Source organism: Phyllostomus hastatus, unplaced genomic scaffold, assembly GCF_019186645.2.
Source record: "Phyllostomus hastatus isolate PE091 unplaced genomic scaffold, TTU_PhHast_1.1 phas_contig_150, whole genome shotgun sequence".
NCBI lineage: Eukaryota > Metazoa > Chordata > Mammalia > Chiroptera > Phyllostomidae > Phyllostomus > Phyllostomus hastatus.
The window spans coordinates 20,253,277-20,279,859 of record NW_025333611.1 but is presented as its reverse complement, the minus strand read 5'-3'; the positions used below and the strand labels follow the sequence as shown (position 1 = coordinate 20,279,859).

Here is a 26,583-nt window from a genome sequence, read left to right as displayed (position 1 = left end):
GTGGGCCTCCTCGGGCTTCAAACAAGCATAAGCAATTTAACATGCACTCAACATCAAACTGAAGTTGAAGACATGTTTTTGAGCCCCAAATTTAGAATGCCATATCTATTTTTAAGTTTTAAAGTCAGGTGCACTGCTGAAAATATAAAGATTCTTCAAAAGAAAAAAAATAATAAACCCACTCCAGTGCAGTCCTGACTAAACATAGAGACAGATGTCTGCTCCTAAATCCATTTTCAAAAGCATCAAAGTCACTCCGTAGTCTCCTGGTAAATTGTCACATCTGCCTGGAATTACTGTTAGATTCCAGTCGTATCTATCTATTCATGAAAAGTTAAAAAACAAAGCTACCAAGTAACTTTGGCCTTTGAATTTCAGTTCTCAGAAAAAAAAATAATAAAATATCAGAGAACCGACAGTTCTGGCTAATAATTCAATCGAGAAGTCATACCTAACAGGATGTGACTGGCAGGGAATGTGTCGTTGAAGAGGGGGGCCTTTAGGCTGAGACCTGAGACACCAGAAGACACCAAAAAGCTGAAAGTCAGGCCCCTGGCAGAGGCCAGGGTGGGTGGAGAGTGTTGAGGGAGGGATGCGAGGGGAGGAGGAAAGGGCCAGGGTCTAGGGCTTTCAGCGCCTTGGAAGCATAGGGGCCATTTGAGTTTATCTACAATACACATGTCAAGGAGAGCCACTGAGGGTTTTGAAGGAGGATTGGAATGACATTTTGTATTTACTTTACATTTTAATTTACATTTAAAAAGAGCCTCTGGCTCTTGGGCCTTTCGATGGAGAATACATCACACCCGGGTAAGAGCCTCCAATTTTCTAGCTGGCCTCTTCTTTTCGGGGCCTTTATTTCCCCCATCGGTAAGGGGGAGGGTGGCAAGGAACCAGGTCCCAATGAATCAGAGTTAGAGACGAAGTACGTGGCAAACAGAGGGCACTTCACAACTCCAGGCAGGGCGCTTCCGCGTCGTTCTGGACACTTTTTTTCCTCGCTACACTCTCGGGATTACGGTGGACATCCCGTGAACGTCCACTTGATGATTCGCCGCCTCGCGAGGGGAGGGAGGGACCTCCCCCAAGAATCCCCGACGCACGGCTTTTTCTTCCGAGGACAGCCAATCGCAAGGAGGAAAGCGTCCAGGGACGGCACGACGTCCAGTCCGGCCCAATCATTGGCTGGCGGCCGCGTCTCTCGCTAGCTGTGTCACGTGACTGCCACGACCCGGGCAGTAGCTCTGAGTTAGCTTAACGCACACCTCCAGGGTACCTGGTCCCAGCGCCCACAGTTCCCAGCCCGCCGGGCCCCGCCTCCTCGGAGGCCGGGAGATGGGCGGGGAGGGGAACGAGCTAGTAAAAGGGAGGTTGGCTAAGGACCGGGCTGCCTGTGCCCGCGCGGTCTGGTGCCCTCAGCCCCACACGGCAGAGGATTCATCTGCGCGGGGTCTCATCGCGCGGGGTAGCCCAGGTGAGAATTGGGGAAGGGACACGAGAAGGGGGGAGGGAGCGATGCTGACCTCCACGCGGTCAGCGGCCGCTTCTAGGGTCGTCCTGGCCTGTGCCCTGGGCGTGCTGGGAGGAAACCCGAGCAACGGTCGCTGTGGGCGTCGCTGCCCTGCGGTGGTCGGGGTTATTTCCTGGGGAGGCGGAGGCGGAGGCAGGGCGAGTGGCAAAGCCCCACTCCCCTACTTAGTCATCCCCGCCCCGCTCCTCGGGCCCGGCTCGGGCCGAGCTCCTCCGCCCTCCAGCTCACACCACCCACCTGCCACAGCACCTCGCAGATACGAGTGTTGCCGTTGGGACCTAGATATCTGGGAGCCTACATCTGGGAGCCATCTCGAACCCAGAAACCTGGGAGCGGAACCCAGGAGAATGAGTTGCCACCACTACCTTCTCCCGCCCCCACAGATGGGGAAACTGAAGCCTGGACACCGAGGAGGACTTGGTTATCTCGGTTTTTAAAAACAACACACCTGGTTCAGTACAAATCAGGACCTTCTTGGAGACTCATAGACTAAGTTGAAATTTTTTTTCCTGGATTGGTGAAGACACTGAAAGGACAGAGGGAGGACCAGGGCCTTGCCCAGAATCACACGGCAAGCCGTTTGCAGAGCTAGGTCTTGTACTCCCAAACTCCTACCAGAATGGCCCTTTCCTTGCACGGACTGGGGACAGCGGTGAGTTAGAAACATTCAGGACTTAAACTCCTTTCTGGTCGCTAGACTAGTCCCCTCCCCTGCCCCACCCACGGCAGGCCCTTGTCCCCAGAGCTCTTTATGTGAAGTCTGGAACTAATGTAATGTCCAATATTGGGTTAAGCAGAAGTTCGTGTTTTCGAAAATTCAGTCAGTAAGAAAACGGAGAGCTAAACCTGTTGGAAATGAGCCCCACCCACTCACCCTTTTTCCTTCAGGATTCTCAAGGGACAGAGACTAGCAGCTATAATTTATTGAGCAACAGCTATATGTCAGGCACTGTGTTAGTACTTTACTTACGTTAACTTTACAACAACCCTGCAAGTCAGGTGATGCTATGCCCATGTTATAGGTGAGAAATCGATGCGGAGAAAATGAACTTTTTTACCCAGTGCTATATAGCTGTTGAACAGTGTAGCTGGGATCAGTGTGACTCCACATCACACCCAATATTTCTCCAAGTTCAGCCTTCAGCTCACTGGCTCAGAATCATTCAGGATGCAGAGTCTTCGATCACATCCCTGGACTTGCCTGAGAACCTGCATTTTAATAGGTCTCTGGTTTAATATCATTGTACGCTCTATAATGTGCTGCCGTCTGGGGGAAGATGTAGAAATGACACATTCAGGGCACTGCTGAGATCTAGATTAGATTTATTAGGGGCGATTTTTGAGCATTGACATAACTTTTAGTGAGCACAAACCCCCAGGCAGACGCTTGCCAAACTGTATAATTTCTTAACACAAGCCTGGTTATTGTGTGTGTTGGGGGTGGGGTAGGAAGAGGATGGAGGGAGAGAGGTAACCTTTTTCTTTAACACATAGCTGTTATAAACTATCATTTATCCATTCACTCAACAATATTTGCTAAGAATTTATTTGGGAGTATTGATACAGTTGTGAATAAAATGAAGAAAGTTACTGTGCTTGTGGGAAAGACAGACAATAACGAACAAGTAGATGCTTAGTAGGAGATGGTGAGAGGGTCAGGGAGAAAAATAAAGCAAAATGAAGGAGACAGGAGTGCAAGGCAGGGATGAGCTCAGGAGGGAGGCATGGTGGTGGCTGTGGTGCTATTTGATATGTACCGTGTTGAAGAAGGAACTGATTAAGGCAGCGTTTGAGAAAAATCCTAGCAGTCCAGTTAGGCAGCCAGCACAAGTGGATGGAGGCGAGAGCTGGTCTGGCTTGTTTGACTATTGCCTGGGACATACATTATTCTAATCAAAATGTAGTTACAGATGTAAATTGTACATCATCGCTCCTAATAGAAAAAGAAAATGCAAATAGTACCAATGCATGTGTATAGTGTGAAAGGTAGAAGTAATTTCATTCCTAATTCTTTTACCAAACCTGCTTCCAGCAGTTTCTTCCCATCACTAATTAAAATTAATAACTCAGAAATGAGTTGAGCACTTGGCCGCAGAGCGTTGCTTTGAACTATCTCCTGAGACCTCTTAGGAAGGAAATAAACTTGGGGGCCATATGGTATCTTTAGAGAGAGAGCTCAGCTTGGAAATTAGAAGATGAGGTTTGGGAACCTGGTTCTACCAGTTGAACAAGTGACTACACTTTGAGTTTTTTCATGTTTGAGATAGGGATTCATATGTTGTCCTCAGATTTGTCCAGGAGGGCAATGGGAGGTGTGTATGAAATCTTTTTGAAAACAGCAAATTACTGTGCAAGGAGCTATTTAATTCTTTGATCATCATTTTACATCATTATTTTCTTCGTGGGTAATGTATTATTTGGCCTTCTGTCGTGCTTTATACTAGAATTGGTGTAAAGAATCAGCATGTCATAGTGCTGGTACTGATACAAGCCTTATGGTGGTTCTCCTTGTTTCATCACACACTTAAATGACCATTACTAATAATTTTCAATAACAGAAAATAAGGAAGAGTTACTATCTTCATTGAAATTTACTTGAAATTTCACCTATATGTTCATTTCAGTGAGCACAGATAGATAGCCGTACACACCAAGTGTGAGGCATCGCGTTAGTGCTGGGGTACGTGGGAATGAGAATGGCGTGGTGTCTGCCCTGAAGTGTGTGCTCTAGTGTTCTCACATAAACTTCCGTGCTAAATAGTTATATGTAGCACGTTGGGGAAGCACAGCCCAAGAAGTTGCAGCCCCTTTGTCCTCATTTGAACATCTTACAGAAATCTCAAACCTGTGAAACCGAAAGCCAAACTTTTTGTTGTCTCCTGTCTTTCCATTTCCTCCTCTATCCTTCCTTTCGTGTGGTCCACCTCAGAGTTCATCTGAGATTTGTCCATTTCCTTTAGACACCAGAAGATGGAATAATACATAATTATTTATCAAATGAATGATAGAGTAAGTGATTTTTCTCAAAAACCTTCAGAGCCTATGCACTGCCTGCAGATTAAAGTCCGCTTTTCCCCACCTGCCACAAGGCCCTCCAGAATCTCCCCCAGGTAGCTTCCCCTCCCACCAGTCTCCCGTGTGCTTTGGCACTTGAAACAAGCCGCCCTAATCTCAGATTCTTTCCCTCCAACCTCAGAATTATTGCTGTTTGTGCTTCCTTCTCCCTAATCGATTTCCCACGTCCTTATCTTCTCAACTCTGGCCGGACTTCAGAGTGCAGGTGAGAAAGGTTCTGCCCGAGAGGCTTCCTACAGAAAATTACAGCTCTGTGCAGATGTCTCCCCTGCTTGGATGCCGAGGTCGCAGTCATTGGCAGCTTCGGTTTTACTCAACAGTGAGGCTGTAGCGCACACACACAATTCAAGCAAACCATTGTGTTTCAGAGGCAGACTTTACCATTCCACTCTGAAAATGATCATCCTCTGAAAAGGCATTTCAGTTTTACAAATTGCAAAACTATTGTGTAAGATTATATATGGTACATACTTACCAAAAGCAGCCATTGTGTCACCGACATCTGCACATTTTCCAACAGAAGTTGTCTGGCCCCGTCGGGCTCACATAGCAGAGATGTCCCTCTCTTCTAGTCCAGGGCTCTGGGACAGTCAATAATTCCCATGGGAAATTGCACCGCTTCTGCTGTTGAGTCGCCTGGATAAGACCGCCTTCTAGGCAGTCAAGTGCTCATGAAAGAAGAAAAGACACGTGTCTTTAGTGTCACCTAAACTGCCGTTATACTTTAATATGTAAATCTGTCTTTCAGATATTTTGTTGGTTTTTTTCCTCCCATTCCTGTATGGTAACGTGGAAGGTTCAAATGCTTTCCTCTTGAGTTAGCCCACTCTCAGTTACTGATGTTAATAGAGGGGGACATTAGCCTTGATGATACAGTAGAATCCTGTTTTATTGAACTTCATGGAATATATAGTTTGTATTCCAACCTTCTTAAGATGGGAGTTTGCCGGTAGACTGTATTCTAAGGAAAAACACTAATTTCTTAATTTTTATTAGCAACTGGTGAATACTATAATGGAAAGAAGTAACAGGCTTGGGGAAGTGAGAAGATTTTTGTACAAAGGGATGTTTGAAAGATATGTTCTAAAGTAGATATTTCTACTTGCAAATCAATATTGCTTTGCACCCACCTTTCTCTGTATTTGAGTTATGTGTTTAGTGATCATGTTAGTTCCTATTTTGGAAAGCATGGTGTGGACACTTTAAAGATGAACCAGAATGGAGCTTGTTCTCAAGGAATTTAATTTGTATGGAGGGCATACCTAACATTCAGTTTAAAGTAATTTTTAATGTAGTTTCATATTTTTGTTTTTAAAATATGTTTGAAAAGGCAAAAAATGCCCTAGCTGGTGTAGCTCAGTAGATTGAGCGCAGGCTGCGAACCAAAGCATCGCAGGTTCGATTCCCAGTCAGGGCACATGCCTGGGTTGCAGGCTGTGGCACCCAGCAACTGCACATTGATGTTTCTCTCTCTCTCTCTCTCTCTCTTTCTCCCTCCCTTCCCTCTCTAAAAATAAATAAATAGAAAAAAAGGGCAATGTATAAAGTTTCAAGGGCAGTTTTGGGGGGTGAGTGGATAGGTAAAGAGACTACAGACAGTCTCTGGATCAAGACTGATGGCAGAATCAGGTCCACTTCTAGGGCTGTTTGTGAGTGAATGCCTGCGTTTTTGAGAGCTGGAGGTGGAAGAGGACCGTGGCCATGAGTTATGGAGAAGGAGCTCAGTAAAAGTTTGTAGATTATGCTGGGTAGCAGGTAAGTGGACCTAGGTTGTGTAGAGTAGCTAAATCCTAAAGTGCCGGCAGTCAGAGAAAACGTGTTAGATGGTTTGTAGGAGTCGTAGGTACCGTGCTCAGAAGAGAGCTATTCTTGGAGTTCTGAAATCAGGATTTCATTACCTGGCTGAGTCACTTACATGCTAAATAAATTATGAAGTTGGACAAGTTCTTTCACTTTATAATCTATGTGTGTATTTAAAGTGGGCTTCTTATATACAGAATGTAGTTGGGTCTTATTATTTTTATCCAGTCTGAGAGTCCTCTGTCTTTTAGTTGGAATTTTTAAACCATTCATATTTAATAGGCTTATTTATTATATGTTTGGATTAAATTCTAGCATCTTGCTAGCTGTTTCCATCTGGTTTGGGTCTCTCTTTTTCTGCTTTCTTTTGGGTTGATTGAGAATTTTTTATGATTCCATTTTATTTGTGCAATTATAGATAAAATAACAATTGACATCATATATAGTTTTAAAAAATTGAGTGGTTACCCTTGGGTTTATAATATACATCTTTGATCAGAGCCTACTTTCAAATAGTATTATATCACTGCACATTTAATGTAAGACATTACCATTCCCAATTCCCCCTACCATTTTTCATGCTATTATTTTCATATATTTTATTTTGTAAGTGATAAACAAAATGCATTCTTATTTTTGCTTTGAAAGTTATCTTTTAGCCTTGGCTGGTGGTGGCTCAGTGGATTGAGTGCCAGCCTGTGAACCAAAGGGTCGCCAGGTCAATTCCCAGTCAGGGCACGTGTCTGGGTTGCATTGGCCTGGAACAAGCCAGGTCCCCAGTTTGGGGCACACGAGAGGCAACCACACATTGATGTTTCCTTCCCTTTCTCCCTCCCTTACCCTCTCTCTAAAAATAAACAAATAAATATTTTTATTTTTAAAAAGAAAGTTATCTTTTAGAACAATTAAAGGGTTTTTTTTAATAAAAAATGTATTTTATTTTCTCTTCACATGTTCCATTTTTTGTTGTATATTGTGTAGACCCGAGTTTCTTCTCTTTGGTGTATGTTTATATAGTGGTACTGGTCTGCTGGCATTAAGTCCTCTTACTGTTTGTTTGAGTTTCTCCTTCATTTTTTGAAAGATATTTTTTTGGTTATGGGATTCTGGGTTGACAGTTACAGTTCTGTGATAAAGATATCTTCTGGGTTGTATGATTTCCAGTAAGAAGTCTGTTTATATTCTTATATCTGTTCCTGTGTATGTAATGTGTGTTTTTTTCTTTGGCTCTCTTCAGGATTTTATCTTTGTCTTTTGTTTTTGATAGCTTGAATACAAAATGTATAAGTATGGGGTTTTATTTTATTTATTTATTTATTTATTTGACCTCCTTGGTATTCTCTGAGATTCTTGGATGTATAGTTTGGTGTCTGTCATTAATTTTGGGAGATTCTTGGCCATTTTGTTTTCAAATATTTCTTCTACTCATTTTCTGTTTTCTCCTTTTTGAGATTCTAATTGTGAATGTGTTAGATTGTTAATATGTACCACAGCTCTTATTATGTTCTGTTACATTATTGTTATTGATTTTTGTTGTGTTTTTCTCTTCGTGCTCCAGTTTAGACAATTTCTATTGATGTGGCTTCAATTTCATTGATTCTTTCTTTGGCTTTGTCAAGTTTACTGATGATTCCTCATCACTGTTACAGTGTTTCTTTTAGCATTTCAATTTAATTCTTTCTTACATTTTCCATCACTTGGTTGCAGTTCTGGTATTAATTTTTTAACTTTTTTCTTCCCAGAAGGCAGCCATATAGGGCAAGATGTGAATTTTTTTTTAGTTTTTTCTTATGCTTCTTTTGCATATCTTAGGTTTGGAGAAACCTTTTGACCCAGAAGGCACTAAGAGCTATTCCAGAATGGAATGGCAGGACATGAGGAGGACACTCGGAGGAGGCTGGCCTGACGGTGGGCAGTGAGGAGAGTGTCCCACACAGGCTGCCCTGAGGAATGAAGACCTGCTGTGTGTATCCACCATTCTGATCGGCTTACTCAGGGTAAGTGTCCATCTAAATTTATTCACTTGTTCCTTATCTGCTAAACAAGACCATCAAAGTAACTATTATTTTACTCTTGTTTAATGGTATGATGCTTTGTCTTAAACAAAATTAATGTGGGTCGCTTTTCTATATCTTGGACATCTTGGTCATGTTTGGTTCACAGAACTTCACAAGGGCCTAATTTTTCTGTCAGTTCCAAAACAGGAAACTTCCTGAGTCCTCCACATACTGCATTTTATCTTTCTGGCTAGGGTCATTAATTTGTATATTCATTTATTCTTTCATTCATTCAAACATTTTGCAAGCCTGCTGCCTTAGAGTTACTAGATGACATTCACTGATGATTACAATGATGAACAAGATGTCCTTTCCTCCAGGGGCTGGAGAGACACCTACTCCACAATGCAAGAGTGAGGTCAACCCTACAATGGAGGGGCGGACTGCTGTGGGACATACAGGGTGTAATGATTCATTCAGGCTTGCACAGCTTGGTCAGGGCTTTGTGTACAAGGTTGCATTTTAACTGGGCTTTAAAAATAATTAGGATCTTGACAGGCAGAGAGAGGTGGATGGCCTTGCGAAGTTGAGCAAGCAGCTAACACAAAGACACTGTTTTGTGAAGTATTTGGTAAACAGTCTATTGCTTTGAGAGCCTGTTGCTTTTTTCCTCCTCTTTTACGCTTATTATTACAAGATTTTTGTGGTTGTTGCCCCTTCTTTCTTTCGGATTAATTTTACCTTCTTCCTTTCCCTACGGGTATTAGTGGAAGGTCATAGGGCACTGGTTCTGTAGTTTCAAGCCCAGTGATGCAGGATTACCTGGTTACTGTCCAAGTGGAAGGGCAGGCCAAAAGCATACCTCTATTTAGAGCGTGCGTGTAGAATAGTGCCTCGAGTCTGTATTTGCATGAACAGGGCAGATGTGGCTCTGTACCAGGAGGGAGGAGAATGGACCGAGACTTTCCAGAGCATGTGTCAGACACTTGCCCTGTAGCCCACCCCATGCTCTCCACATTTGTTTGCTTCAGCTGTCTCTCACCAGCTTCTCTCTCCTCCTTCCTACTGACCAAAGGAGTGCAATTCAAAGACCTCAATGCATTCTGCCCTAGTTTCTTTCTTTTTCCAAAAGTCTTTATTTTTACTCTTTCACTTGCCTTTTCTTCTTTATATTTGTTTTCAACAATTAGAGAGTTACTTAAACCTCACCTGCCCCCACCCCCAAGGCCATTTTTCTTGTTTCAGGGACTTGCAGGTAGGACTGGATGTCTGGGACCAGATTCTATTTTGCAGTATATCTGGGAGTGAAAAATTTGAAAATAAGACAGTTGATAGCATATAGAAAGGAGGAAACAGGCCACCCTGATACCTTTTCTGGAGAAAAAACTACAGGGGGATCCAAGCAGACATGCAGAAGAACCTGTGAACAGTTTATACTCTTGGGATGTCCTGTATCCAGTGAATTACTGGCTTTGGCTTGGCTGTTTGTGGTCTGTTTGTTTTTTTCCCTGACCAAGGCAAATAAGGCTCAGTTAAGGAAAATGAGTGTAAGATACCTGCCCCAAACTGGACTCCTGTCAACTCTCATGAATGACAAGTAGGGCTGTGAAAATGTTGAGCACTGAGAATCATTGAATCAGGTGGTTCTGTTCCTTTCTCTGGGTAGGAGGCTGGCGCAGCTGTCTGCAGAAATGTCTTCGGAGAGTGCAGAGCAGCATGGCCTCGCGCCCAAGGACTCGGTGGAAGGAAATGGCCAGGACAGCCCTCCGTCTAAGATCCGCGCGGAGCCTGAGAAGGAGTCAAGTACTGACTTCCAGCAATTTAAGACCACTGATCCATGCAGACATTATCCTAGGATCCACGTGGAACCTCAAGAGAAACCAAACACCAACTTTAAACAATTCATCATCAAAAAACTGAAGAAGAGTTGCCAGTGCAACCCAACCAAAGCAAAACATACGATTTTTGGCTTCCTTCCTGTTTTGCGGTGGCTCCCAAAGTATGATCTGAAGACAAACATTTTAGGAGATGTGATGTCTGGCTTGATTGTGGGCATCTTACTGGTGCCCCAGTCCATTGCTTATTCCCTTTTGGCTGGCCAGGAGCCGATCTACGGCCTGTATACCTCTTTTTTTGCCAGCCTAATTTATTTCCTGCTGGGGACTTCTCGTCACATCTCTGTGGGCATTTTTGGAATACTGTGCCTTATGATTGGTGAGGTAGTTGACCGAGAGCTGAACAAAGCGGGCTATGACACAGCCCATAGCGCCCCGTCTTTAGGGGCAGTTTCCAATGGGAGCGCCTCATTGGCCCCGATGTCAGACAGCATATGTGACAGAAGTTGCTATGCAATTAGAGTGGGCAGCACCGTAACGTTTATGGCTGGAGTTTATCAGGTAAGAAACAGTGGCACGAGTGGTTGTTTCTGGCAAAAGGAACACATAGTGATTTCATCACTATGCATGAAATCTCAGATCTATCAGGGGTCGTAGATGTCACAATAATCAAACTGACCCATGAATGCTCAGGATATGTGAGATCCAAAGTTCAAACGCTGGGTTGACTCTCTGGGTAAGATAAGGCTGCTTCTCTTTTCTCAACCCTGGGTTGCAGCTGCCTCTTAACCCATGAATGTTAGCCAGGCTTTAATTATTTGGTTGTAAAAATTTAGACCAGAAAAAGACTCCAGACCACCTCCCACAACTCCTTGATTTTCTGTGTCGAGAACATTGCTTTGCCTGAGACTGTGTGTGGTTGGTTATTGGCAGACACAGCACACAGTCGGGCTGGAATGGTAACAGGATGGGGGTGGGGCGAGGACACGTGCAGGAATTTTTCAAGCTATAATCAGTAGTGTCCAACCTTTCGGTGTCTCTAGGCCACGCTGGAAGAAGAAGAGTTGTCTTCGGCCACACATTAAATCCACAAACACTAACGAAAACTGATGAGCAAAAAAAAAATGTTCAAAGTAAATTTACGATAGCCATCCTGGGCTGCCCATGGGCCATGAGTTAGACACCTCTGCTAGATGATCACCTCCCTTTTCCTTTAGAATTTCTAAGGAGAGTAGTTTCCTTGGGCTGTTGAAGAGAGAAAACATTGAAGAACTCTATTTTGTATTGTCAGTCAGGAGAAAGGATTAGAAATGAAATCCTTCTTGGGTCTCCCATAGAACCCACTAACCTGCCATTCCCATCATGCCCCTGTCTTTTAGCATCCAAGAGTCAGTGACAGCATTACGTCTCTGTTACAGGCATTTGGAACCGATAAGGGAAGGGGAAGAGTAGCTCGCTTTATCTGGTGCTTGGATGGGGAGGAGTGGAGGTGGGGAGGTGTACAGAGTCGTTTTAAGAGCTTGACAAGGTAGGAATCCTAAGTTTTTGTTTCATTTGGGCTAATGAGAAATAGTGTGCTCAGTCCTCTGAACGTCAGTGGAGTGAGCCCTGTCTCTGCAATGAGAGGTTTGGTATATGATCGCATCCAGCTCTGACACCCTATGACGCTCTGCTAGTGTCCCTCCATGGAAAAACAGCCAGGGTAACACAGGGGTTAAAGGCTCTTTTCTGCTTATATTTAACACTTGTATTTCCTTCCTTCCAGGTAGCGATGGGCTTCTTTCAAGTGGGCTTTGTTTCTGTCTACCTCTCAGATGCCTTGTTGAGTGGATTTGTCACTGGTGCCTCCTTCACCATTCTTACGTCTCAGGCCAAGTATCTCCTTGGGCTCAGCCTTCCTCGGAGTAGTGGGGTGGGCTCACTCATCACTACTTGGGTACATATCTTCAGAAACATCCATAAGACCAATATCTGTGATCTCATCACCAGCCTGTTGTGCCTTTTGGTTCTTTTGCCAACCAAAGAACTCAATGAGCACTTCAAGTCCAAGCTCAAGGCACCCATTCCTACTGAACTCATTGTCGTCGTGGCAGCCACATTAGCCTCTCACTTTGGAAAACTGAATGAGAAATACAATACCAGTATTGCTGGACACATTCCCACTGGGTTCATGCCCCCTAAAGCACCGGACTGGAACTTAATTCCTAGTGTGGCTACAGATGCAATAGCTATTTCTATCATTGGTTTTGCTATCACTGTATCACTTTCTGAGATGTTCGCCAAGAAACATGGCTACACGGTCAAAGCCAACCAGGAAATGTATGCCATTGGCTTTTGCAATATCATCCCTTCCTTCTTCCACTGCTTTACTACTAGCGCAGCTCTTGCAAAGACGTTGGTTAAAGAATCAACGGGCTGCCAGACTCAGCTTTCTGGTGTGATGACAGCTCTGGTTATTTTGTTAGTCCTCCTGGTAATAGCCCCTTTATTCTATTCCCTTCAGAAAAGTGTCCTTGGCGTGATCACAATTGTAAATCTCCGGGGAGCTCTACGTAAATTTAAGGATCTGCCCAAGATGTGGAGGGTTAGCAGAATGGATACAGTTATCTGGTTTGTGACTATGCTGTCCTCTGCACTGATAAGCACTGAAATTGGCCTGCTTATTGGAGTTTGTTTTTCTATGTTTTGTGTCATCCTCCGTACTCAGAAGCCAAAGAGCTCATTGCTCGGCCTGGTGGAAGAGTCTGATGTTTTTGAATCCATGTCTGCTTACAAAAACCTGCAGGCTAAGCCCGGCATCAAGATTTTCCGCTTTGTAGCCCCTCTTTACTACATAAATAAAGAATGCTTTAAATCTGCTTTGTACAAAAAAACTCTCAATCCAATCTTAGTAAAGGCAGCTCAGAAGAAGGCAGCAAAGAGAAAGACCAAAAAGGAAGCAGTGAGTCTTGGTGCAACCCAGGATGAAGTCTCAGTGCAACTTTCCCACAATCCCTTGGAACTCCACACCATAGTGATCGACTGCAGTGCAATCCAGTTTCTAGACACAGCAGGAATCCATACGCTCAAAGAAGTTCGCAGAGATTATGAAGCCATTGGCATCCAAGTCCTGCTGGCTCAGTGCAATCCCTCTGTGAGGGATTCCCTGGCCCGGGGACAGTACTGCCAGAAGGAAGATGAAAACCTTTTTTATAGTGTACACGAAGCGATAGCTTTTGCAGAAGAATCTCAAACTCAGAAAGGAGTATGTATTCCCAATGGTCTGAATCTAGTGACCAACTGAATAGGTGGAAGGAAGAAGAATGGCCAGCCAGTAGCAACGTGCATACTTGAAATTGTAACTTATGGGCTGGGCGTTATTCTTCTTTCAAAGCTGATGGCCTTTGTACATACACAAATGTAGCAGAGCTTATAGTGAAGCAGGATCAAGAAGAAACTATTGTGGTGTTGAGCTCTCTTGCAGAGAGCCGGTATTGTACTTAAATATCTGTTGAATTGGACTGTGAAGTAGCCCTAAAACTTAACAACCACCCTCTCTTAGTAGATATGCTTTTGGACTCTTCCTTCTCCAGAAGTGAAAGGGGTAAAGTTGGTGTTTACGTGAGACAGGATTTTGCTCTTTGGAGAGTGGAAAGGCGGCAGGGAAAGGGCGTGGTTCCTGCTTTTGTACCAGCAGATCAAGAGGCCTCTGGAGCTCAAGGGAATAACTACACAAGTTTTTTCCTTATTTGTGCTTCTCTGTACCCAGTTCTGTGCTCCCCAGACCGCAGTAGGATCTCTGGCTTTAATGGTAAAGCACCCTTCCCACCTTAAGGCAGGGAACCATGGGCACGGGCCTGTCAGGGGCCTGATGGCTGGGCATGTGTGTGACATCCTACCAGCCCACTTCCCATTACATGGAACACTCTGTCATACAGCTAATGTGTTTAGCCATGCCTTTTTGTTCAGCAGATGTAGGGAAGCGAAGAGCTCTTCCTGATCAGCAGAAATAATGGGAATCCCCTGTCTTTTCTGTGGTCTCTCTCTGTCTCTGTTTCTCAGTATTTCTCCACCATTAAGCTCTATTCGAGCTTTCAGTAACTTAGGGTATTTTTCATGGAATCTGTCCTGAACTGCTGCGTCTGATTAGCAGTGACAGGCTTGCCGATAAAAGGCAGAATGCTGACCTTGCGATTCTGCACAGCATTTTAAAGAAGCTGGAGGAAAACCCTTATGGACAGATTGCAAATAGGAATGCTTGACAGCAGTTCCCTTAAAATTGGTGTACTTAGCAGTGATTTTTTGACCTTCGCATGGCATTTTAGCTAAGGTCAGTGGGGATTGACAGTCTCTCTCAAACAGAAGTTACTGTTCGTCTTTCCGCTGCAAGAAAAATTATTGTAACCAATAGAAAAGAATGTACAAAGCTTCCAAAGGAACATCAATAATTAATTTGTAGATGTTTTAGTGAAAACTAAGATGTTTACTGCATGGACTGTATTGATTTACAGTGAATATTGATGACAGTGACAGCTTTGAACTCTTTGGGCCACCAAAACTAGTATGCAGGAGGATTTAGAAACATCACATTCCTATAAACCAATTATTTATGATAGCCGACCACAGGCTGTGGCTATAGGAAGAGTTGCTTTTGAAAAGCAAGAATGTCTAACATTGAAAGTTTATAGGTCTGTATCTGGACCTTGATAGGTGACGGGAAAAAAAACCCCCGAGGTTTTCCAAAATTAGGACTAGCAGGCTCATTTATGTGAGATTGAAACACTTAGCTACACCATTGAAAACAGACAAAATAATATTTACAAAAGTGCAAAATTATTTTTTAATCTGCCCCTACCTACATTCTAAACAACTTAAATATTTATGAAAAGTAAACCCTGAGTGTTGGACATTCGTACCTGCAAGTGTGGCTTTTCCATTGGTTGAGCTGTGCCCGTCTGTTCACGTGGAAAATACCTTTCCGCTGTTGGAAAGCTGTATGTCTGTCTTCTTGCTGACTGACATCATGATTAAATGTAGTAGTGTCCTGAATTTTGACATCCGTTTAGAATGTAAATCTACAATTTCAGAAATGCTATCTCTTCTTTGTATTTGTTTCTGTTTATTTTTAAGCTAACATTCGCCCATTCTATCCAGTCTTATGAATGGTAGTAGTAAAATCATGGTATCTTGGCCTATCATTTGTTTTTAATCCTTTTGCCTTCCTCCTCCAAGCCAGGTTTGAATTCACACCATTATAAATGTCTAGCAGAGCTGTCCAACCTGCAGCCCATGGGCTGCAGGCAGCCCAGGATGGCTGTGAATGTGGTCCAGCACAAAACCATAAATTTACTTAAAACATTATTAGATTTTTTTTGTGATTACATGTCACAGTGTATTTAATGTGTGGCCCAAGAAATGCCAAAAGGTTGAACACCCCTAGGTGCTATGTGAGAGGAAAGTACGTGTTTACATGTTTACGACAACTCTAACAAACACTGGCACAGAGGAAAAAAAGAGTCAGTCCAAAGAATTTGAAAAACCCTTTAGAAGAGTGGATCACAGAATTTGACCTTTACCTAAAATTTTTCTCTATTTGTGGATGCAAACAGTTCTGGAGCTTTATATAATTAGCTAATTCTTGAATTGTGCTCTGGTTTGTATCTCTCCCATCTAAACAAACAAGAGATTCTGCTTGTGGTAGCCAGTTATGAAAACAGTTAAGACTTCCCTAAAATTTGCAGGAAATGGGCCATTGAAAAGACCATCTGTGACGCAACAAGGGAGAGGACAGAGGGACTTGGCTGAATGGAACCCAGTCCTAGGGTAGCCCCACCCAACAGTAGGGAGGTCAGGATTAGGAGCCCCACCTTAGTTTGAGAGCGAGGTCAAAAACCACTGGGTTCTGTTTCTGGAAGGAGAGGGGCACAGATTCACCAAAGATGAAACAGCGGAGTGTCTCTCACACAGTAGCCTGGGTTGGGTCAGAAGCCCAGGCTGACCTGCCCTGAAGCACTAGTAACTACAGGACTGTGTGTGCCTCTGATGGTTGGTAACATTGACAGATGTCTAGTTGACAGTTACTTTTTAAATTTTTAATTAGGACCAAAGGATAACAAGATTTGGGTAGTCTAACAGCTTTTAAACAGCAGTAGACATTGAAGCCAAATTTGTTGCTAAATTTGCACTATGGTAAATGGTGATCTTTAAACATTTATTGCACTCTCGGTAATTTGTCATTTAAGAACACATCGGGTGTTAACTCTGATCTTAATATAAAACTGAGAAAAAGGCTGCAGTGAATTTCTTGGGAACTTAAAATTGAGTGTGGGAGTTGTAATGACAAATTCAAGGTCTGTGATCCTTATTAATGTTTTGAATGAATTGTTTTCCTCTATGTAGTGCTATAGATGAGCTATAGGTTCTTTTTGCATCGATGTAGATAATTCCTCAAACACTTCCTGAGGACCTGTGCTGGAGTCTAGGGCTCTGTGCCACGTGCTGGGACTATGATACTAAATCCAGGGAGGTGGGCTGTATGGTGACTTGAGTGGGTGACACCCAGTGGCACTTGGAGGTATTTTACAGAAGAGCTGAGCTGAGCCTGGACTGAGGTCTGAACAGGAGGCAGGCAGGTGAAGAGAACAAGGAGGCATGGATGCCCCTGGTGTATTCGGGGAAACATTCCGCAGTGACATGCGGATTGGTGAAAAACCAATCGATAGGATTTAGACTTTATTTAATTTCTCTGCTCTATAATGTTTCTCTCTTCTTCCTTCTTCTAGTGGTTTCTTTATCTGTTCTAGTGATGCCTTATTTGAAACTGGGCTTAAAAACTGCAAAAGGAAGAAATTGGGTCTAGGAAACTTTTAGGCTCTGAAGTAATCTGGCTTTTTTCTTTGTGTAAAGATTTTTGATAATCATGAATGGAATCATTAATTTGAGTGCTAATAACATGAATGAAAATTATAATGGAACAGGCCAAAATAACACACCAGCTGATTTATCATGGCCTACTAATAAAGTAAAATACTATTGAAATACTGTAAGTTAAAGGTATGTTTTAGTTTTTAAAAAATGCATAGTAGTAATTGGAAATGGAGAATTTAGATGTGGGAGTGGGGGAGATTTATTTTTATAAGGTAATTTTTATCCTGACAAGGACTATTTTTAAAGGGTTTTGCACTTTAAAGTAAACATGTTGAATACAGTTAGAAAAGTTAAATAAGCATTATACTAAATCATGAGGTTTATTTGGTGTGTATTTTCTTTTTCTCTCAATGATGTAAGTGGGAAGGAGATATTTAATTTTGAAAACTCAAATAATGAAGGACACCAAATGCCTTCACTGGAGATACCATGTGTACAAGTCTGGAACCATGTATAAACCTTTCTTGGACTTGAATTATGAGTGTGAAAAAGGCTGAATAATTACAATCTTATTACAAAACACTAATGACTACATTTCTAACTGAAAGCTTTTCGGTTGGCAAACAGACAAGCAGCCTAAGCCAGAAAGGATTTTTAACTGCAGGTTTAATAAATTTATTTTAAGGTGTTCTCTTCCCCCCACCACCAAATTCTCCCTCCCTAGAATAATGACATAATAGTTGAAGTCAAATAGCTGTTGTCTTTTAATTCAAATCAGTTGGGAAATTATTGTTTGAATTCTGATGCTGCCATGATTTCTCAAAAATCAGTGTGACAAGTCTATATAGAATGCTACCCTTTTTTGTCTCTTCTGCAATTTTATATACAAAGTGAGACAATATCAGGGTAACACATGAATGAACTCAAATTCTGAGTCTTATCTATTTACTAAAAATGTATACTGCCTTTTTTTTTTCAACTATTCAAGACCAGTGTCTTGAACATGTTTTATAGGAACATGTTTTATATCACATGTGTCTTTTCTAATCGAAGCAAGTGCCTTGATGCTGTTCCACATAAATCGTGTTTCACCCTCTGAGGGATGAGGATGAGTTGTTGCCGACTGCAGCCTGTTACAGGAGAGGGAGGGCTGGTTCGCAGCAGATCCCTTTCTTCTGGAAGGACATGTTCATGACGCTTATTACCTAAGATCCTGTATGTGTTGAGATCTGGAGATGTTATTTCTTTCGTTTGCCAATAAATTGTTATGCTAATAAAATGTTCTGTGTCTAAATTATTTAACTGCAAGGGGGGTTCTAAGTAAGAAATACATTTAGGTCACCAGTGAGCTTTAACATGCCATCTTTACCTTTGGAGAGTGATCCAGTCATTAAATTTTCCCAACTGTAACCAGAGAAATCTACCCTTATAGAAAGACAGAAAGTCTAAAGAAACCCAGTTCTTTCCTTTTTTGCTTGTGGTCCTGAGGAGTAGGTTAACCTTTTGGGGACTCGTTTTTTCCATCAGTGAAGAGGGAAGGACTAGATTGCTTGAGGACTCTTCCACTTTCCATGTTGCAAAACTTCTGTTACACACTGTGTTGGAATTAGAAGTCTGACTCATGTTTTACTGCTGCCCAACCTTTTGAATTTTGTGAGTTTTGAGTCACATTCTTTTCATCAGTCTATTGAGGCTATATAGACTAAGAGAGCTGGGAGTGGAATTCCTAACTGGAGCACAACATTGTGAGAAATAATTGCTATGGTGCCCCCACCATCTCCCCATATCTGCAGGGAAGCCTCTTCCTAAATGCCCTCCCCTTTCTGCATCTCAGCTCTGTGGAAGAAGTGTGGGTACAGGGGGAAGGACAGTTTTCAGTCTTCCTCTCACAGTACTTTCCCTCAATCCCTACCGTGTCAGAGAAATGACAAGTGACTACTCCTAAGGTTGCTTCCAGTGGCTGAACCGTCTCCCTTGTGGAGTCTACGTCTGCCCTCTGGTGGCCAGAATGTGCTACCACATTTCCATTTCAAAGAACTGGTCTCAGGTAGCAAGAATAGTTCTTTAATAGGTCTGCAACTTTGGAATTACATTATCTGAGCCTATTGGTCTGTTTATATTATGATTTTCTGGAAACAGTAATAACTGAAAGTGTTTGATGTATAATAAGCAATCAATAACTCTTAGCTTTCTTCCTTTTTTGCTGTAAAGAACTTGATTGTTAACATTTGGTCCAAAGCATGGGAGGGGGCTCTTGAAAGGATGCCTAGAGGTTTCAGGGATTGGCTCAGGCAGAAGCCAGATATAGGGGGATGCAAAGGGGCCCCTCAAAGGCCTCTGGGCTCCAAAGGCTCCCAGTCGTGCCTGAGGGTGAGCCTTTGTAAGAGATACTGAGGGTCAGCCAGCCTGTGGAGGTCAGTCAGGTGGTCACCCATCTTCGTGAGTTTTGCCTGCTCATCCAGGAAGTGGTTCTCCAGGAACTCACAGAGGTGAGGGCCTGTGTGGGTGGGACCCAGGGCATGCAGACCCAAAAGGGCCTGGCTCCAGTTCTTCTCCAGGGTAATGGCAGCTTCCGTGGAATCCCGAGTTGTACCCCACTCATCTTGGGAAGGCTTCACCCTATCCTGGAAGAGGGCTCGACCATTGCACTGGTTTTGCATCTTCAAGAGCCACTAGACTCTTGCTTCATCTCAGCCAACTCTTGGAAGAAGTGGCCCACACCCTCCAGAGCCACATCTTGGTGGTGGAAATAGAAGCCCAGACAGAGGTAGGTGTAGGAGGCCTGCAGATGCTGGTTGACTGGGCAGTTGACGGCAGCCTCCACCTAGGTGGAATAATTCTGGCAAATTTGGGAGCTCGTGATTACTTGGCAAGAAGTTCAGTTCAAAAATGATGTTTGCTGGTCTCAGAGGCCAAAGATGGCTGAGGTAGTTCCAAAGGTGGTGACTGGGAAAGAAGTTGGGAGGGTGGTCAGAGGCTGGAAGAAGGGGTGTCCCTAGGTCTGTTCTGTCCAAATAACCATTGAAGCAAGAAACAAATCCAGGGGACCCCAGAGGGAACTGCCAGCTGCTTTCCTTTTTAATTAAAGAGCCCTTCTTAGGAACAGGACAAAGAAAACTCCCTGGAGTGTTATCTATTGTCAGGCTGGGTGGTTGAAAGTGGAAGAAAGGGCTGGTATGACAGGTCCCTGTCTCTCTCTAGATGGTACTCATAAAGTTCTGAACAGCGATGGGTAGTGATGACAATAGCATTTACAGAACACTTAGTCTGTGTCAGGTGTACCTTTTTATTCTTGTGACAGCACAAGTGAGGTAGGTGTCCACTCCTGGAGTACTGGCCTATGGAGTAGACTGGTGCACTGGTGCAAAACCAAGCTCTCAAGTGGGATTGGAGGGACCAGAGAGGCAGGGAGAAGCCAGAGGGCATGGTGAAGAAGGCAGACTAAACATGCATATCAGCCTGTTTGAGTTTAAAAAACAAAGCCTCAGACAACCCTAATGCCTAAAAGAAATAAAAGGTTTAGCCAATGCCAACCAGACTGCAAAAGCTCTCTTTTGGATATGATTTCCATCGACTGGGCTCAAATTCATATATGTTAAATGAGTCAAGAATGTGAACTTCCTGTTTTGTTTTGTTTTTTACTGACTACTACTAATGTAAGGCACTTAAACAAGCCTTTCATACTAAAGTCTCGTGTTTAAATGGAGAATCCCTCAATGATGGTCAGTGGAGGGAAACAGGTTTAATTAATTATATGTTAGGCTTCTTCATTATCAAAGAGCAGGCTATAATCCGGATTGCAATACTAGTTTAGGCAATGATATTCATGAAAACTTTTTGCTAATCCTTTTAAATAAAGGACAACTCTACTTTACCTCCAAGTCATTTCTTAGTAGAATTAATGTTTGATGCAGCTTAAAAAGGTGGCTTTGACACATTACATGTTTGTATTAATTTATACTCAAGTGTTATTATGTGCCCAGCACAGTGCTAGGCACCATGAAGATCACACAAGGCTGACTGACCCCTGCTCGCATGGAGCTTACAGTCTAGTTAAAGAGCCATAGAACATTAACAAAAACTTGAAGTGCTTAACCCAGAAGTTAAGAATGGTACAGACAAGAAGTACTGAGGAGCTGAGGGAAAATAGGGTGGATTAGGTTATGGAGTTTTTAAGAAAGGCTGGAAGAAAGAAGACTCGAGTGAGTTCTTGAAGAATGTGTGCCTTGCTTGGCAGAAAGCAGGACTAGCCATTCAAGCACCGGCAAACGAGCAGAAATGGGTATGGAGTGCAGGAAGGCGACGGCCTGTGTGTGGGGGCAGCACACACGCTGGAAATGCAGATTGCAGTCCCTCCAGAGGGCGCTAAAATTCAGCTGAAAACTCTAGTCTTTTATTTCTTTCTTTTATTTTTTCATTGGTCACAAATTTATTAATAGAATTTTAAGCCTTTAATCAAATGCAGCAGATTGCCTTAAATGCTTTATTTTTTTTATTTTATTGAATTTATCAGGGTGACATTGGTTCGCAAAATCATACAGGTTTCAAGTGTACAACTCAACGAAAGATCTGGATACTGCATCGTGCATCCATCACCCAACAAAGTCTCTTTTGGTCCCCATCCGCCCACCCCCTTTGCCCCCCTCCACCTACCTGAACTCTTTCCCTCTGGCCGTCACCGCACTGTGTTCTGTGTCCATGTGTAAGCATTTGAGAACCACCACAGGCAGCTGGGCACAACACTATGTGCAAAACAGATGTCAGGAGAAAGGTACGAGATGGAATGAGAAACTGAGTCAGTCATCCCAGCACAAGACGACGAAGGCAGTTAAGGTGCTGACGACGAGACAGAAACACAGGACTCAGCCAGAAGACACTGTTTTCCTCTCCTCAGTGTTGTGAGTTGTAACTATATACATACCTTTAATTCAGATGATACTAGTTTGTGAAAAGGAAAAATAGCCAAAATAAGCTTTCAAAAACATCCATTTAAACATTTGCTGTTTCTTGGGATTGTTGTTGTTTTGTCCAATGTGGAAGCTGTATTTTCCATAATTAATCTGCTTATATATGTTTCAACAGAAATAACTGAATTGCTGTGTTTGAAACAGCCACAGAATTAACCTGAAGGGGGAAAAAACTATACTTCAACACTAACAGGTATTGTGTGTACCTTCTAAAAAATGAAACTGACATTTATTTGACTTATTGAGAATAGAAACTCATGTTATAAATGATATTCAGAATGCCTTCTCTATGGGACAAAAGCTTTAATATAAACTATGAACTTATCATTTTAAATAACTTAAAATCAACTCTGCTCTAGCAGACTTCTGTGAAGAACAAACACCGAAGGAATACAGGTTATTTACTAGGTAATTTTAGCGAAGGCAAACATAGCATGTCCTCATCTTACTCACACGGCCCAGCCTGGATGACAGGTGTGGGAGGGAACAGTGTGAATAATCCAAACAGGGAACCATCCAAACAGTCACACAGCTGTCTCACACCAGACTTTCCTCTCACCTTGTCTGTTTTCTCCCACGATCCTGATTAACAGGATTCTCTGACAATAGACCCGCTTACCAGATTGTATCTTCTTTAATGGACCTTATTCCCTGTAACTCGGCTCCGTATTAATAATAAGCCTGAAGCACCATAAGACATTTCAGCAGCCTAGATGGCACCTGTTAATTCTCTGGGCACAGATGAACGTAACTCTACTGAATTCTCGGTTAACTGGCAGAGCAGTCAGAAGGATAGCTATGAAGGTTCTAAAGTTACCAAATTAGCAAGAAGGAAGTTAGTAGTCCTGTAGTAAGAATAGATTTCTTTTTTCTTTGACAGTGATGGGGAGTATTCAGGTGGCCAGCCTAAGAGGAAAGTGCTAGAATCTAGCTAGTCCAGTGGTGCTGCAAGTATGGATCCTGGACCACATCAGATCAGCATCACCTGGGAGCTTGTAGGAACTACAAATTCTTGGGCCCCACCTAAGACCCACTGAATCACAAACTCTGAAGGTAGAACCCAGCAATCTGGGTTTTAGCAAGCCTTCCAAGTGATTCTGAAGTGAGCTACACTTTGGAGACCACGGAGCTAACTTTGCTGGGAAGAAGCTGGCTCCAGGCCCACAGTGCGCTTGGTTTTCCTGTGGTTCATCGGGGAGTTCCCAAGCTTTTCTGAACATTGGGATTGCCTGGGGAGCTTCAAAAGCTGCTGCTTATGACCCGTTACCACAGATCATGATTTAATTGGTCCGTGATAAGGTCTGGGCCTTGGAAAATTTTCAAAGATCCTCAAGTGATCCTAAGGTTCAGATAAGTTTGGGAGCCACTAGATAAATCAAAAGAGAACACACACATTAGTCAAGTTTTATTTCCAAATTCCATTCAAGGAAGTTTCCTGAGGATTTCAGAAGACTGGAATGTTGTTACAATAATATTGCTTAAAACTTAAGTTCAATATCCTATCTAAACAAATCTAAAGGTTTAAAGATTTTTATAAGCTACATCTTCCAAAATAGGAGGCAGAATAATGCCTACATTATTTTGTCTGCAGGAAATCTGTAATTTTGGAATCAACAAGTTTGTGTCACTGTTCTCATTAAATATTCATCTATGCCATTTAGCTGCCCCAAAATGGCACCAGGAGCACCTACACCTGTTTCTACACTTGAGATGGCCTCTGTGATGGTGATTTCTGGCTGCTGGGATAGCGATGCCCCCACCCATATTCACCTCCAGCTTCATCAGTATTTTTGCCAGCCCCTGTGCCTGGGCAACCTGTGTCCATCAGCTCCTGCAAGACCATGAGGCCATCGTCTGTAATGACAAATCCTGGAAATTTACTTCATTTGGGACACAGGTAACAGTAACCACTGAATGCCACAACTTTTCAATGGCAGTATCTGGTTCACTGGCTGCTATGTCTTTGTCACAATCTGCCAGGTCCATAGGGACAATGTCTGCTTTCTGCCAACACCACCGCTGTGGACTGTGTGACTGACCACCATGCTGCAGTAATCATGTCAGTGGCCTGCTTGATGTCCTTTCCCTTCACCCTCACTGCTGTTTGATAAGGATCTGTTTTAGAAGGTGGCTCCTGTACATCACTTTCATGGTTGAATTATGCCAACATTCAGTGGCTGCAGGATAGCAGTACAACTTGACTCCTTTCCAAGCATGGAAGCGTGTTATGAGCGGAGCAGTTGTCAGCAGGAGGATCCAGCGTTCCGCCTACTTCATCCTGGCATCCATTTGCATCAGCCATTCATTACACAGATCTTGTGTCATCCATGCCCACTGGTTGGCCCAATAATCACAAGGGAGGGAATGGACGTTCTTATGGCAGTGTGGGTTGGCTGACCTACCATCAACGGTCTCATCTTCTCAGTCCCTGAAGCATTGCACCAAGAGTACTGTCAATCACTGCTTTGCTTTCTTGTCCCCTCTATAATAGTCCGGGTTAGCACCCTGCATGTTCTGGGGAAGCACCTGGAGAAATCCTCCTATCTCTTCAGTATTAAAGATATCATCTGCAGTCTGCAATCAGTTTTATAATTTCCCCTACATGCCACTTGTTAACTTTATCTATTCCTGGACCATTCATTAATCTGTCACTATCCTCTCTACAGACTGCTTTCAAAGCAGTTCCACGGCAATCCCTAGATCTGTTCAGCCAGCCTGCACCTGCTTGAAAATTGTCATAGCCAAATATGTTGGCCAAATTTAGTGCTTTTTTCCAAGTGACAGGACCAGTCACGAGAATGTTTCTGGCACGGAGTTCCTAAAACCGAACACAAACAGCCTTACCGATGTGGGAGCGCATCCCTCATCCTTTTCTGCTGGGGTCCCACAGGTGCCTCCTCGCCGTGTCTTCAAATTTGGCACGGTCCTTTAACATAGATAAAGCAGGAGTGATACGGAAGTCTTTCGCCTCATCACCTTTCCTCTTGCGTGAGTCTACAGCTCTTCCAGCTTGTATTTTCTCCTCTAGGTAGAACTGCTGGCATTTCTTGTTCCCTTGTTTGCCATATTTGCAGTATGAGGGCTGGTTTACAACTACTTAGGGCAGTGTCCGTTCCTCCTCGTGGTTTGTTTTGCCACAAGAGTGGAAAACTGAGAAAATGAAAGGAAATGCCTATCAGGAACCAGAGATAATGAATTCCCTCTAAGATTTGGGTTCAGATTTTTTTTAAATCCCATTAGGAAATGATCATATAAGGCCAAAGTCTAGAGAAGATAGGATTCATGCTACAGACTTTTTGTACAGATTACTTATACTTCCTGAGCTTATATAAAAATAGTAACAATGTCTGCTCCATCTACTGGAGAAAAGATTTAACTAGTAGATGGTAAGACTGCTTTGCACATAGCAATGCACTGTATAAATTCAAGGGGTTATTATACGACTTCTTTTATAAATACAGAAACTGAGGCCCAGGGAAGGGGCCTATCCAGGTTCATACAGCTCAGATTTCTTGACTCATCTAAGTGCTATTCCTGCCACTCCACAGTCCTGCTTGAAATTCCACCAAAATGAGATCTTCAAAGCTCTATCACTGTTTGGCTGGGAAGGATGTTCACTGCAGGAAGATGCTTCTGGTAGCCATACATCCATTTAATGAATATGTACACATGCCAAATGGTGAGGACACTGTGATCAACAACATAGTCAAGGTCCTTGTCCTTACGAAATACATCATTTGGTGGGGGTGGTAAACAGATAAACTAGAGTGTGCTATGTGCTACGAAGGAAACAAACAGCAGTAGCAGTTTTGCTAATTGCCTACCCTAGACCTTTTATCCTGAGAACCCTGCTATAAGGACAAGAGAAGCTGCTGTAACCTTATGCTGTGATAGCTTTTTCCTGAGGAATGACTTCTCTTGCCACCTCCACACATCTGTCTACCCACTCATGGCATCCTCGATGTGCTGAGCACTGAGGGCAGCCATACAGAGACGAATGGCGCATTTGAGGAGCTTACCACGGAAGAAGGGAAGACAAGTGCTGGGGTGTATGGAATACTGTAAGAGAGGTTACAAGGTACTATGACTAGACGTAGAAGAGGGGATGATCGACTGAGGACACGTGCATTGAAAGTACACTTCAAAGGGGAAAGGATATTGATGTTAGGCCTTAAAGTACAAATAGGAATTCATGAGACAGAAAGAAATATGTGCAAAGGCAATGAAGTACTAGAGAAAATAAAATGGCATGGTGAGGAAAAACATGTCTTTGGACAGAGAAATCACAGAAAGGCCTAGTAAGGATTTTAGCTTGTTCTTGGGAAAATAAGAGGCCTTTAGAGGTTGATTTTGTTTGTTTTTGAATGACATGATCAAAGTCCTTTGGTTGCAAAGTGAAGAACCTAATGGGTAAAGTCCAGCTTCCTAAGAGGTGGCCCTGAATCTAAAGATAAATGCAGGGTAGTCTAGCAGGCCACATATGGTTTGGACATGCTAATTTGAGTCCACAGGAAACTACTGAAGGACCTTAA

The 26,583-nt window shown here is 43.0% G+C and overlaps 1 protein-coding gene and 1 pseudogene across 2 annotated transcripts; one reads left to right on the top strand and one right to left on the bottom strand.

Annotated features, from left to right (window-relative positions):
• Nucleotides 1-1,235: 1,235 nt before the first annotated feature.
• On the top strand, nucleotides 1,236-18,363 carry SLC26A2 (solute carrier family 26 member 2). Of its 2 annotated transcripts, XM_045821395.1 has the most exons (5): nucleotides 1,236-1,474; nucleotides 1,915-2,183; nucleotides 8,219-8,403; nucleotides 10,070-10,799; nucleotides 12,004-18,363. In XM_045821395.1, exons 4-5 carry the CDS (start codon nucleotides 10,095-10,097, stop codon nucleotides 13,519-13,521), a joined length of 2,223 nt encoding a protein of 740 aa, XP_045677351.1. In that variant the 5' UTR covers nucleotides 1,236-1,474; nucleotides 1,915-2,183; nucleotides 8,219-8,403; nucleotides 10,070-10,094; the 3' UTR covers nucleotides 13,522-18,363. The 2 variants fall into 2 exon arrangements, with proteins under 2 accessions (XP_045677351.1, XP_045677342.1); XM_045821386.1 differs by lacking the exon at nucleotides 1,915-2,183.
• Nucleotides 18,364-19,411: 1,048 nt separating this feature from the next.
• Nucleotides 19,412-24,911, bottom strand: LOC123808236 (annotated as a pseudogene).
• Nucleotides 24,912-26,583: the final 1,672 nt, after the last annotated feature.